This window comes from Arachis duranensis, chromosome 10 (genome assembly GCF_000817695.3).
Source record: "Arachis duranensis cultivar V14167 chromosome 10, aradu.V14167.gnm2.J7QH, whole genome shotgun sequence".
In the NCBI taxonomy this organism is placed as follows: domain Eukaryota; kingdom Viridiplantae; phylum Streptophyta; class Magnoliopsida; order Fabales; family Fabaceae; genus Arachis; species Arachis duranensis.
In genome coordinates, this window is record NC_029781.3 from 84,265,230 (window position 1) to 84,279,074 (window position 13,845).

At 33.0% G+C, this 13,845-nt stretch overlaps 1 protein-coding gene and 1 pseudogene across 1 annotated transcript; both read left to right on the plus strand.

Moving 5' to 3' along the window:
- Positions 1 to 3,962: 3,962 nt before the first annotated feature.
- On the plus strand, positions 3,963 to 6,140 carry LOC110276929 (DNA-directed RNA polymerase 1A-like; annotated as a pseudogene).
- Positions 6,141 to 10,856: 4,716 nt separating this feature from the next.
- Positions 10,857 to 13,463, plus strand: LOC107470609 (probable WRKY transcription factor 40). The gene is made up of 4 exons (XM_016090012.3): positions 10,857 to 11,004; positions 11,506 to 11,844; positions 11,931 to 12,047; positions 12,846 to 13,463. The coding sequence occupies exons 1-4, from the start codon at positions 10,936 to 10,938 to the stop codon at positions 13,173 to 13,175; spliced, it is 855 nt and encodes a 284-aa protein (XP_015945498.1). The 5' UTR covers positions 10,857 to 10,935; the 3' UTR covers positions 13,176 to 13,463.
- The last annotated feature ends 382 nt before the right edge of the window (positions 13,464 to 13,845 follow it).

Consider the following 13,845-nt stretch of genomic DNA (forward strand, 5'->3'; position numbering starts at 1 on the left):
CCCCATCAAACCTAGCATCATAGATGTTAAGGGCACTGGATTTCGAGATCTTTCTTTTCTTAGGACTTGGTTCTGAGAAGGGAGGAATAGGAGGGGTAGGAACCAGAGGAGGAAGAGGAGGAGGAGGAGGAGGAAGAGGAGGAGGAGGAGGAAGAAGAAGAGGAAGAGGGTTTACCGACTTGTTTTGAGAAGAGGTACCCGAATCAGACATGGTCGGAGAAGGAGTATCCGGCTTACCACTCTCTTGTAGCTGAGCAGCTCAAGTTCAGGCGTTCCTTTTGGCCTCTTGAACTTTCTGATAGTCCTTAGAACCGCTTTTCATTTTTTCTGCAAAAAGAACAAGAGATATCAACAAACAAGTTGGGGAAATGAGTTGTTGTCTATAAAATAGTAGTAAAAGCTACCTAGCTCGATATTGACATAACTCGGTGTTCTGCGAAGGAACTTCTTGGTGTCAATGTTAGGAGCACATCCCCAAGCCTCTCGAAAGAACTCGACTATAGCCTCCTTAACTTCATCCAAGTCTATCAAATTATATTTTTCAACAGTGGCTGTTTTACCCAGTATAACTGGAAGTATGGCTAATTATTTTCACTCAAAAAGAAAGGATGGTGACCCTTAGCAACACAAACTTTAAAAAAGAAGTTCTTAAAATCGTGAAACGACTCATCAAAAATACAGAATACCTTCCGACATTGGATAACTCGGAAGGAAACCGATTGTTGTTTATTTGAAGCACTGAAGGGCTTAATAAGATGAAAAAGGAAGAAAAAGATCTTCAAAGAAATCGAAAAGCTGAGCTCACGACTAACGAGTTGATAAATTTTAAGAAATCCTCAAGAGTTTGGATGGAGCTGGGAAGGAGCTACTTTGCAATAGGACAAGGCTTCTATCTCAAAGTCAGAAAAAGGGAAAACTACCCCAAGTCGGGTGAAAAGACAGTCATACATAAAGAAAAAATGTTTTTCTGATTCATCAACTCGCCTAAAACAAACTCGGTCTTCAAGGTCAGTGGCTACTATCTCGTATTTTACTTTGTTCTCTCTAGAACCACAAATCCTATAATGCTACAGAACTCCTCTACATAAACTTTATCAACTAAAGGAACCGAACACAGAACTAAAAGGTCTACCCATTTCAACAAATCCTCAGGAACCTTAGAAGACATTTTTGAGGGGATTGGACGAGACATATAGAAGAATATACCTACATTACACAAAAGAAAGTATTACAACAAGTCTAAAACAAAGCAAACTTTCTTTTGTAAAAAGGTGCAACCAACAGCCACAAAGAAGCAATCTTTGAAAAATACACAGTAATCTTGGGGGCATCCTAGCACACACAGGGAATCACGACAGCAATACGATAGCAAAAATACACCTTAACCTTCATAAGACTATCAACAGGCACAGGTTCATTGGCATATATTTCGCATTTAAACAATGAATTCTAATATAGTGAAAACACGACATAAGCAGAAAAGAAAGCTAACCTTTTTTCTCGAAGAAGTTAGAGGAAGATAATAGTGTTGTAGAACAATAAATGATTTCCCTTTGAAGAAAAGCCCCAAGTTCTTCAAAATTATTCAAAAACAAAGCTCCAAAGCAAGAAGGAGGAAGGACTGGAGAAAAACGAAAAAGCATGAATATCACAGAGGGAGAGGAGAGCGAAAAGTAAGAAAGAGAAAGGGGAGGAGTATTTATAAGGCCCAAGGGAAAACATTTTAAAAACCCTCCCCTCATTAAAGAACGCGCACGGTTACGGATGTAACCGCTCCCCATGTGTCAAAGAGGGAAACCAACAGACGCAACGATAAGCATTCCAAAATCACGTTGGTTTTCTAGCTTAAAAATAGAAACTGGCCTGGAAGACCCGACATGATAATCATGCTCCTTGGCGTTCACCCGACCTTATTCATACTTGAATCTGACCTAAAGCAAAAGATCGGACTCAAGTAGGGGCATTGTTCATACCTGACCCAAAGCATAAGCCAGGCCCAAAAGCCGAAAAAGCCCAAACTATGGCCATCCGCAACCGACCTTTCCACAGGTCAAACAAAGTGCTACAAAGTAACACCAATCATCCCTGAAGGAGTTATAACCAATGCTTAATATCTCTCTCTCCACTTCTAGAAGAGAGATCCCAATAACCCCTAGATAAAGGGACGGTTATCCACCATCAAAAGTGGAACTATTTCAACTATAGTTATTAGCTCATCACCTATAAATACACTGACACCCCTCAGGTATACTTAAGTCCAATATACTTAAAACCTGCTAAGACCTTTGCTGATTTAGGCATTGGAGTGTTTTGTAGGTACCACCCCCCATCTACTCACAAACAACTCAGACGATGGCTACTTGACCCAGGTTAAGTCGGAAACCATCCCACTGAGAGCTTGAACCTTACGTTCAGGCCCAAAATAAGATCCAATTTCAGGTAACCTTCGGAACAATTAGTAAAAAATTAAACTCTTTCATATGAAAATAATAACTAAAAATCTTATTATTTAATTTTTTTTCTACAGAGATTCTGATCTTTTTAGCCAACAGGAACTGTTGTCCCTTACGACCTTTTGGTAAAAATAGTTTAATAATATAAATTTTTTGAGCCATAATCTATAATGTTAGGATCGACATAATTTTTAAAAATTTATATTGTCGTAATTTTATTACGGGTAAAAATATTAGTTACTAATAAGACAATGAATTCCAAATCAAATTATAACAAAATCAATTAAAAATAAATATTTACGAAATTAAAAGCTTCAAATTAAAGAAGCAATAATTCAACAACGAAAATATTTAATAACCAAAAAAAATTAATCAAAAATAATTAAAATCTGTCTTATTTAATATTCGATAATGTTAGAAAGATAAAAAAAATCAAAATTTATTTTATTTATTATTCATTAATTATTACAATAATTAATAAATATTAAATAAAATAAATTTTAATTATTTTTACTTAATTTCTTTTGATTATTAAATATTTTTATTTAATATTTATTAATTATTTAAATAAAATAAATTTAGACTGTATTTTTTTATTTTTCTAATATTACTGTTCAATAATTCTAGAAGAATTATGTTATGTAAACACAAAAATTTAGTTATTAATAAACATTTGCATAAAGTATATAGTTAATATTTATTAAAATAATTTGATTATTCTACTCTAATATATTTAATAATTCTGTTATAAAATATTTTATTATTATAATAACTGATTATTTTATGAAAATGTGTGAAATAGTATGTATAAATATATTATAATTGATTTTTTTATTTATAGATTATTTGTATGCTAGAATAATACATGCTGAATATATAGAAGAAAAGGCCACGGATTTGTTATTCCCACTTTTATGTGGGAGTAAGGTTAACCAACATAAAAATATTTATAAATTAGGCCCCTTTTTTTGTTTTTAGAAAAATCAATAATTAAAATTTTCTTCTCTATTTTTTACTTTTTACACATTTTTTTTCATTTAATCAAAATTTCTGAGAGATGAATCAATTACCTCTACTAGAGTTTATCATTCATTCTTTACCCTTCTCCAGATGAGACAATCCTTTTGAGCATTTCTCCTCTCCCTTCTCTTTTTATATATTGCCGCTTTGTTCTTCTTCCTCACTGCTAATTCCAGTCTCGGTCCTTCTCTCGCACCTCTGCCCTTGCGAACTAGCCTTTTTAAGATGCAATTTTTCACTTTCCTTAGGTACTTAACATACTGTCATAATTTACCTCTCCTCGTTACTCTTTTCTAATAGACAACCTCTACTCCACACTACATTTATTATGCTTTTTCTTAATCTGCATTTTATTTGTGTATATTGATCATATTCTGATATTTACAGAGCTTAAAAAGAACAAAAAAAAAGGTTAAATTAATTTAAGTTTCGGGTTTGAAATTCCTCAAGAAAGAGAGAAAATTCCTAGTAAACAACTTAGTCTTACAAATGTCATTTTCATGTAGAGTATTGCACATTATGCAAAAGGATACTCAGAAAGATCCTGCAATATTTTCCGATACCATACATGCAAGGAGACTAGTTAATCAGGTTCTATGCCATCCTTTTGGTGTTACTTGGTGCATAAATGCAATCTCGTATTTTTTGAAAGAATAAGTTACAATTTCATCTGGAATCTTAGGTTCTTAAGGTATTTGAAAATAAATTTTCTAATTAGCAATTATGGTTCGTTTATTTATTATTTTTTGTTCTCGTGTAGAAGCTGATTTTGATCTGATTTTGTATACTGTTAGGTGGATAGAAAATTGGTTAAGCAGACAATGATGACATCAGTATATGACGTCACGTACATTGGTGCGCGGGAGCAGATAAAGAGGAGGTTGAAAGAAAGAGAATCCGATTTAGATGATGACGAACTCTTTGGCGCTTCTTGTTATGCTGCAAAGGTGAGAGGGTGAAAATAACTCTGTATTATAGATATATATTATCCTTGTAGCATAACATGTATTGCTTGTCTAATCTCATTTCCTTCTCAGGTCAACTTAACTGCCTTGGAGGAGATGTTTCAAGGTGCACGGAATATTATGAAATGACTTTGTGACTATGCAAAAGTATGTTACAATCTTCTTTCTACCTACATGTGTGATGCACATATTTTGATTCTTGTTTCGTCCTTTTGTTGTCGTCTTTGTATTAGTAACAGAATTGGTATGACAATGACCTTGAATAGGTAATTGCATCTGAAAATCAGCCAGGTCACTGGACCACTCCTCTTGGACTTTCTGTTGTACAACCTTACCGGAAACTTGGAAGGCATATTGTAAGTATAGTAGAATTTCCATGAAATATACTTCTCAGGATATGTTTGGATGGAGGATTATCATTTTATTCTTTCAATTTTTAAAAAAGAACTTCAAAATATTATTTACTTTAAACCTCAATTCGTCATCCCTTCCAAAATTTCCCATGCCAAATATACCCTCAAATTCTGAGTTTACGGCTTTATATAGGTTAATGCTATTATTATGTGATGGGTTACAGGTCAAAACTTCACTTCAGATGTTGACATCGCAACGAAAAACAGATAAAGTAAGCTTAACATCATGTATAGATATTTGGATCATTTACTTCGGAGGCAATTAGATTTTATCTATTAACTATTTTATGCTTTGCCCAAGGCATCCCTATTGATTATAATTTATAAGAAGTTATGATATGAAAATAACACCAAGATTCAAAACATAGGGAAGCTAAATAACATTGAAACTATTCAGAAATTTGTACTCCTTCAATGACCTAAATAACAGCTTAGGATTTAAATTTTTAACAATAATATGAAATTGTTTTGTTCTATAAATGTTCTAGGTCATGGCAAAGAGGCAGAGGACATCATTTCCCCCAAATTTTGTTCACTCACTTGATGGTACTCATATGATGATGGCTGCGGCGACCTGCAAAAAAGAAGGCTTGAATTTTGCAGGTTTTTGCTAGTTAGGTTCTACTCATTCAGATTTGATTTATAATGATTAAAATGCTTACAAGAAGTGATTTTTGTTCATACATTTAGGGGTTCATGACTCATATTGAACGTATGCGTGTGATGTGGATAGAATGAACAGAATACTCAGAGAGAAGTTTGTTAAACCATATGAGACCCCAGTACTGAAAAATGTATGGTTTAGATGTTAACGTCATTTACATGATATGCTATTATTTTTAATCTCTGGTATTCTTGGGAATATTTGAGGAAAAATTGATTTTATTATCTTTAGTTTCGTTGGTATTTTCATACTTATTTGTGTAATTAAATAGTAGATACTTCTTTTTGGTATTGTGCTTTGTTTTCTGCAACCTGAAATCTGGTTTGAATTTCTCAAAAAAAAAAAATGACGGAAAAAACCATTCTATGTTTTTAGTAGATGGGGAAACTTATGTGGCTAGATGCAAAAGTTGATATTAATGGTTAATTTATTTTATTTTATATTTGTATAAATAGCCTCTTTGTAATTTCTAGGTTACTGCTAGATCTGTTAACATGTTCTTATTTGTGAGCAGTTAAAGAAGAGCTTCTAGGGATCTTTCTCAACATTAATGTTCCCCCCATTATCGGAACGGGGAAACTTCGACCTAAGGGAAGTTTTAGAGTCACCATATTTCTTCAACTGATCTTGCTGCAGCCCTCTGTAGGGCATGGTCTCTTTCTTTAGGGTTTATTGACCGTATTCTGAGTTATTTTGACATGTGCATAATAGCGACAACAGTTCTTCTGAATGCGCTCGCGATACAGGCTGTTCCTCAGTGGCATTATATATCTTTGAAGGCATCTAGGGTCTTGAGGAGGACTCTTGTCTGGTATGATAATATAAATTTACTCGTCCTACTGGAATTTTTGAGGGTATATACCTTAACACCAGATAGAAGCTTTTGTAGCTTTTGCAACCATGATGCTTTCAAGAAAAAAATAGCCAAGGGATAAAGCTTGGCATTGCTAGTTAGTGAGTGTAGTAGTTATTGATTTCAAGAATTTGGGAAGAGATCTGCGAATAAGTTCAGCTCACAAGTCTCCATGAAAACTATCCCAGGGATAGTTGCAAGACCATCTTTAATATCAAGAGAATAGCAAATGTGTACCTTAGATAAGGTTTTACATGTGTATTTTCTATAAGCTTTCTTTTGTAAATAACTAAATATAAAAGAAACATTCTTTTTTATTATTTTATAACATGTTTAAGATAATTTATTGTAGATATTATATGCACCAAAAATAGAAAAAGAATATGAGCCATTTTTAGCTTATGAAATTTCAGAGACCAGATGAAGTACTCATCTTTCCTTCCTTAAATAAACATCTTCATGCATATGGAAAAACAGTGAAGATTTTTCATAAGCATCTATGTTTGCAAACCACCTTTAACATGATGAAATATTGAAATGTCATTTCCCTATAACAATGGAGCTCTCCATTAATCCTCTTAACACCACACACCTACTTCAAATAAACCTTTACAGTGGGCAGCAACAAAATTGTTTTTCAAATGACTCCATTCTGTACTTTAAAAAAAAAGAAAAAAAAAAGAGAAAGTCACTTGTTAGTAGCATTCTGATATCCTGTGGCTGTACCAATGGTAAAGTGCATCTCAACTTGCCATGTCTGCTAAATACACTACTGTTGTAACTTAAACACCAAGTAACCTCATCGTCATCCTTCCACTTCCATTTGATAAAAGGATGCAGGTCAATGAGTTGTCCAACCAACTCTGCAGGTTCAATGAATCTTACCAGGTTCTTCCGAACCCTCCCTCGATATCCATTATTTTTTGAAATCGGCAACGTTATGCATAAATCTGCTCAGTAGCCATATTTGTCATTCAAAGAAGTTCGTCCATCACCTGATTATCTTGCACACACGATACAGGAAAATATGAACATTCTGAAAAAATGACATCCAATAATATAGTAAGGACATTGAAACCAATTATGCTTACCTTGAGGGGGAACCCATGTGTCATCTGTTTGATCGTTCAAAAATGATGGTTTCTCAGGCTCAAGCACTCTTTTAGGCTCTCTTCTCCTCATCTTGGTTTTCCACATCATCAGTTGTATACAATCCCCTTTTGTGCTTTATAATAAAGCTACAGCATCCTCAGCCATTTTTTCACCCACAGGAGCAGAGGTCGATTGCCGAGTGACATCATTACTATTTGCACCCGTCATCTCAACTTGTTTTATTTTCCTTAAAATCAGACCAGGAGTAGCAGACTCAATATTAGATTCTCTAGTCTTTGCATCATCATCTGAACCCAAAATTTTGTTCCTGTCTTTGTAGTCAACGAACTGGTTGGACTCATTCGTATCATGCAAAGGGGCTATTGGTTGTTGGTTATCATCTGTAACCCTGTCCTCTACAGCCCCAAGCCACTGGGGCTTTGGAACCGTGTATACAACATTCTCACCGTCCACTTTGTCACTGATTTTTTGGGTTTTTGCTTGTGGTTTCTTTTTTAAGTTAGAAGCAACTTCTTGAGATTTGTTTGATTTGGGTTCTTGTGTTTTCAACTCCCTTTTCTTGACAGCTTTGCCTGTTGGGTCAGCAATCTTCAATAAGTAGCAAATCCTATCCAAATTGGACTAAAGAGTTGACAATTCCTTCTCAAGCTGCACACTTTTGTCTTGAACTGACAGCAACAATGAAATCAGCAAGGATAAGCTAACATGTGCTAATGAAATGTCCAATTTAAGACTTGTAATTGCACATAAAGTTAGAGTTTGAAGGAACGAGACAACTCATTTTCTAGTATTACTTTCAAACACATCAAAGCACACAATTGCATACAATGAATATGTGCAAATATAAGCAAGCAACCAGAAAAAGCAAACAAATATAACTTTTACCAAGTTGGGATGAAAGTCCAGACATGTAAGCATCAAGGGAATCATCAACTTCATCTTGCTTGGCAGACTCTGATGACATCTATTCTTTTCAATTATAAGCAACTCTTTCTTCTCATTCATCTCCTGGATAATGGCATCTTTTTTATCCAGAAGAGTATCAGCAGTCTCAATAGATTAGTTGTCACAAGGCTTCTGGCGAGAAGACGTTTTCTTTGTGCAGTCAAAAAATTCATCATCACCGTCGCTATACAATGCAAGTAATAACCATAGTGCTTTTAGTTTTAGTGCATCACTTTATACATATGGTATACATAAACCAAGATAGCACATGAAATATCAGATTTGCTCTACAGTCTAAAAGAACAGCTTTTCAAAAAGGAGATAAAAGTATGTAAATAGCATTAAGCAGTTCAAATTATGAGTATATCCTCTGTCAAAACCAAAAAATTCTAAAAATCACAGCATGTCACAAATTAAGCACAAAAAGAAAATAATGATGGAAAAAATCAGAGGTACAAGTTCTGAAATGTAAACAAGAAACAAAGTGCTACTCAATACTTTATTACAATTAGAGAATATAGGAACTGCAACCTAGTTTCTTCATGTACTTCATCATAATAAACACAAGTTTATAAAAAGAAACACCATCTTACACCATCTTGAAGGTAAAATATTAACATCATTCTCGTTTTACTAACATCTAAATTTTCACAAATTTTACAAGCAACTTAGGTCTCTTGCTACAATTCACACCTCATTTTCAAGATTTGTTCAAACCAGTATTCCTAGAACATTTGTATTATATCAAATACTACCAAGCATTATCGAAACTTCAGACACCAGTTAAAATATTGCATGATAAATTTCACGTTCCGGATATAAGGGTGGATGCTTCACAGACCAAGTGAAAACCATGAAATGCATTCCTCATAAATGTTTACCATCTTATGCCATTATCAACTAAAGAGAAACAATTTTAAATAGTTCATCAATCTTTACTGCTCAGAAACATGTGTTCATGGATACTCAAAAATTATTGCAAAATCCATTGAAGAATTCTACTTTTGTTACAGTTGACTGGACAAGTATTGTCTATTTACATAGATCCTTACATAGATAGAAATACTGAGTTAGGTACAAGTTATACTTGCATCGAGTCTCAAATTTATCATGAAATCCTATCAAAACAAGAGCATCCAAATTGACATAATTTTCATAGAAAAAATAAAATAAAATAAAACCTTATAAGAGTAGTTTGCAAGGGCAGAGGTGCGAGAGAAAGACCGAGACCGGAGTTAGTAGTGAGTAAGAAGAACAAAGCGACAATATATAAAAAAAGAATGGAAGAAGAAGAATACTAAAAAGAATTGTCTCATTTGGAGAAAGATGAAGAATGAATGATAAACTCTATTAGAAATAACTGATTCATCTCTTAAAAATTTTGATTGAACAAAAAAATATAAAAATAAAAAACAGAAAAACAAATTTTAATTATTAATTTTTTAAAAAATAAAAACAGCAGATTTAATTTATAAATATTTTTATGTTAATTAACCTTATTCCCACATAAACAAATCCGTGGCCAGAAGAAAAATAAAGTTGATAATAACAAGAAAGATATCAAATTATAGGAATTGGTCAACGACGAAGACGACCAAAGAAGATAGTCCCCACTCTCCATTATACCAGCACAAGGGAATTAAGATAACTAAGCTTACAAAAAAACATAATAATAGTCCCGATAAAGAGAAATCGGACACGGAATCATAGCGAATTTGAAGTCAACGAGATAATATTAAGGTCAATGAGAAGAGCACACATCCAAAAACTCAAAACATCTACTTGCCTTTAATATAATATATTACGATTACGAATTTACGATAGACTAGATAGACCACTTTGTAAAAATCTTCTTCATCCACTCCTTCGAGGATAGATTTCTCTTTCTCCTTTTTTCCCCGTGATCTACCATATTGTTAAAATACTACTTTAATTTCTTAAAAAAATAAAATAAAAATAAATTAGTGGTTTCAGTTTTCTACACGATTTTTTTTTTTTCGGGGTCAAGTGTTTTATGGCTTTCTTCAGATGCGGTGATGGCTCAGATCTTCGAGAATGAGCTTAAGGCAGGCAAGGCCCAATGTTTGAAAAGAACCAAAAAAAAATTTCACAGCTCTGCTTCATCATCACATAGTACCATGACCAAAAAAAAAAAAAACCATCACATAGTAAAGCTATTGTATTGTAGCCAATTTAGATTAGTTTAATAATTAATTTATTAATTCACTTAAATAAATATTAAAAATTTAAATTTTATTTTATATATATAATAATTAATTAATCAATAACAGATTTATAAATAACAAATTAATCTTTTAACTGTAGAATTAAAAAATCTTTCTTAACAAGTACGAAACTGTAGCTAAGGAGACTGCTTTTTCATCCCCTCATCATTTTCCTGCTTCTTTCCTTTAATTTNCATACCTTTCATCTTTCGCTTAAACTTCCTCATCACAACTCAATTATATATAGCCAGTGAGAAGTGAGAACTACATTCATTATATCTGTCATGGAAACAACATGCGTGGATACGTCTCTCACCCTCAACCTTGTTCCCCTTCACAAAACGGATGTTGCGGTTAGTATCTATATGTAAAACCAATTTCCGTGAAATTTTAAGTCGTTAGTAGATTCACGCAAAAGCTTCTTTCTAGAATCAATATGTACTCATTTTAATTTCTTAAATCAAAATCTATAATCTCATATTCAACCTCAGATATTGGTTGGGAGAGTAATACTTTTTATAAATCTTCATCTTTCGAGTATTTAATTTGTGGTTAAGTAAAAACAGTTGTACTTAAATATAGGTACATATATACTTGAATCATCTCTTGGAGAAGTTTAATTAAGCTGTTACACAAGATCTTATGAATGGTTTCAGTAACTTAATATACTTTATACATGTAATAATGTGTTTGAGTCCTTTTCTTTTGCTTTTTAGCTAGTATTATGTTCCACTTTGTGTTGAGCTCCTTTTTTTAAAAATAAAATCTTTCTATCATGTTCTTGAGTTGCCTGGTGGAGTATATAACATTCAGTTTTTTTTTTTTTCTTTCTGTTTGGGGTTGGATCGGATCAGCCGGAGGTTTTGGTTGAAGAATTGCATCGGCTAAGCTGTGAGAACAAGAAGCTAACGGAGACATTGAAGCAAGTATGTGAGAACTATGTTGCCTTGAAAACCAAGCTCAGCCAACTGAGCAGCAATAACATGGTGAGTTCCGAGAAAGAAGCCGCGGCGTCAGGGACGCCAACGCGGAAGAGAAAGGCGGAGAGTGAGAGCTGCATGAGTACCTATACTGATAAGTGCAACACCCCGACTAGTACGGACGAAGAAACACTAAAAAGAGCTAAGCATGAAGGTTCGCCAAAGGTTTCCAAGATTGTTGTACGAACTGAAGCATCTGATACTACCAGCTTAGTAAGTGATATTTTTAATTAACTAATGATAATATTAATCAAGCCTTAATTAATTAATAATATTTATTAATAACGTGTGTGTTGTAGTATGTGAGGGATGGATATCAATGGAGAAAATATGGGCAGAAAGTGACCAGAGATAACCCCTCTCCTAGGGCTTACTTCAGGTGCTCCAATGCCCCAAATTGCCCCGTCAAGAAGAAGGTAGTAGTAGTTATTAATAATATAATATGCTGTGTATATATTTTTTGGTTATCCTATGTGTATAATAAAATCAGCCACCAGTATATAATACATGTTAGAATATAAATACACAATAAAAATAAATTAAACTACACATATATTTATACATAAATACAGAGAATGAATCTTTTTTGGTGAAAAAAAATAGATGGTATCCAGTGTCTAATCTAATCTTTCATTATTTTCTCTCTTCTATTTATTTTTAGTCTCACTTATAGAATTAAAAGTGAGAGAACACACTTTATTCTCTCAAGTATTAAAAAAATAAAGAGAATCCATTTCTACAAATACATTAATGGCTGATTTTAGTAACTGATTCTAGTGTATAAATAGTATTTTTATATTTTTTGTAGTATATCTAAGACAAAGACTAATTCATTAGCATTTTGAATTTTATCTAAAAATTTGTTACTGACTAATAAATTACTATATGGATAACTTATGATTCGAATTTTTAACACACTTTTTTAAACGAAAATTTTCGAAATAAAGACTAATACTTTTTTCTTATGAAAAATTGCAGCTAACCAACACTTTTTTTCCCTTTATTTTGACCTTACTTTTGAACTAACACTAGCTAATTTTCTTTTTTTTTACACTAAAAAAGTTGGTTCAATTCTATCTCTACTATTTCTAACTTTATTTTAAACTGATACTAACCAACTCTCATTTTGTACGCTATCACAAGTTGGTTTAATTATGTTATGTGTTTTTCGTCTCTCTTAAGAAAATTATATGGTATGAATTTTTATTGAATAGGTGCAAAGGAGTGCAGAAGATCGAAGAATGTTGGTGGCAACATACGAAGGAGAGCACAACCATGTGCAAGCGCAAGATTCTTATTATTCATCAAGCCTGCAAAGTGATGATCATTATCAAAGCCCTACTAGAGTTGACTTGGTCAATAAGTCAGAATTATTAGAATCGGTTGGCAATAACAATGATGGAAAAAAGTCTTCTTGTATGCGGCTGCAGCCCCAGCTGTTAGCTCAACAAATGGCCACTTCTTTGACTAAGGATCCCAATTTCACCGCCGCACTTGCAACCGCCATTACAGGAAGAATTCTATCTTCACACTTCTCCCAATAACCCCCTACTCATAAATTAATATATACAACCTATAGCTAGCTACTCATCATCGTGCATCATGTATTACCATTAATTTCTTGACTTTTTGAACAGCCACCAGAGATATATATATTTATGTATGTAGTATATTATTTATACATCATGAAAATGAAGCATAAATATATATTAAATGTACTTTAGTTTATACACTGAAATTGAAGAAAGAGATGCTGGTATCTATCAATATTATAAATCTAAAAGATTGAATAAAAATGGTATTACTCTGTGATCTAATCACTATAATTCAACAGTTACCATCTATAATTTAGATATTAAGTCAAAAGAATATTAAGATTTTCATGATTCATAATGTTGTACATAACCCGACCATCATACTTATAATGCAGCAACTACCAACTATAATCAAACAAAGAAGTAGAATTATTCAAGTAAAACAGAAAAATAGCGTCCTCACACGTCACTCCTACCAAATAATTCGAAGAAATAGTTAAAACAGATGTTAAAACTTCGAACATAATCGCACTGTAGTCCACACACATGTTTACTAATATCTCGATAGTCAAAGATATTTTAAAAATGATTATATTAGTTCGCGAAAATTAAACTCGCACAACTTTATCGACAAGTATATCGGGTCATCTAAGTAATATCTCAGATGAGTAAGAGTCGA

What these genes read in the sequence shown, in the direction of transcription:
- LOC107470609 (XM_016090012.3), top strand. Translation starts at nt 10,936, where the DNA reads ATGGAAACAACATGCGTGGATACGTCTCTCACCCTCAACCTTGTTCCC. An exon ending in CATCTGATACTACCAGCTTA is followed by an intron (nt 11,845 to 11,930) that starts GTAAGTGATATT and finishes TGTGTGTTGTAG; the next exon opens with TATGTGAGGGATGGATATCA. An exon ending in ATTGCCCCGTCAAGAAGAAG is followed by an intron (nt 12,048 to 12,845) that starts GTAGTAGTAGTT and finishes TTTATTGAATAG; the next exon opens with GTGCAAAGGAGTGCAGAAGA.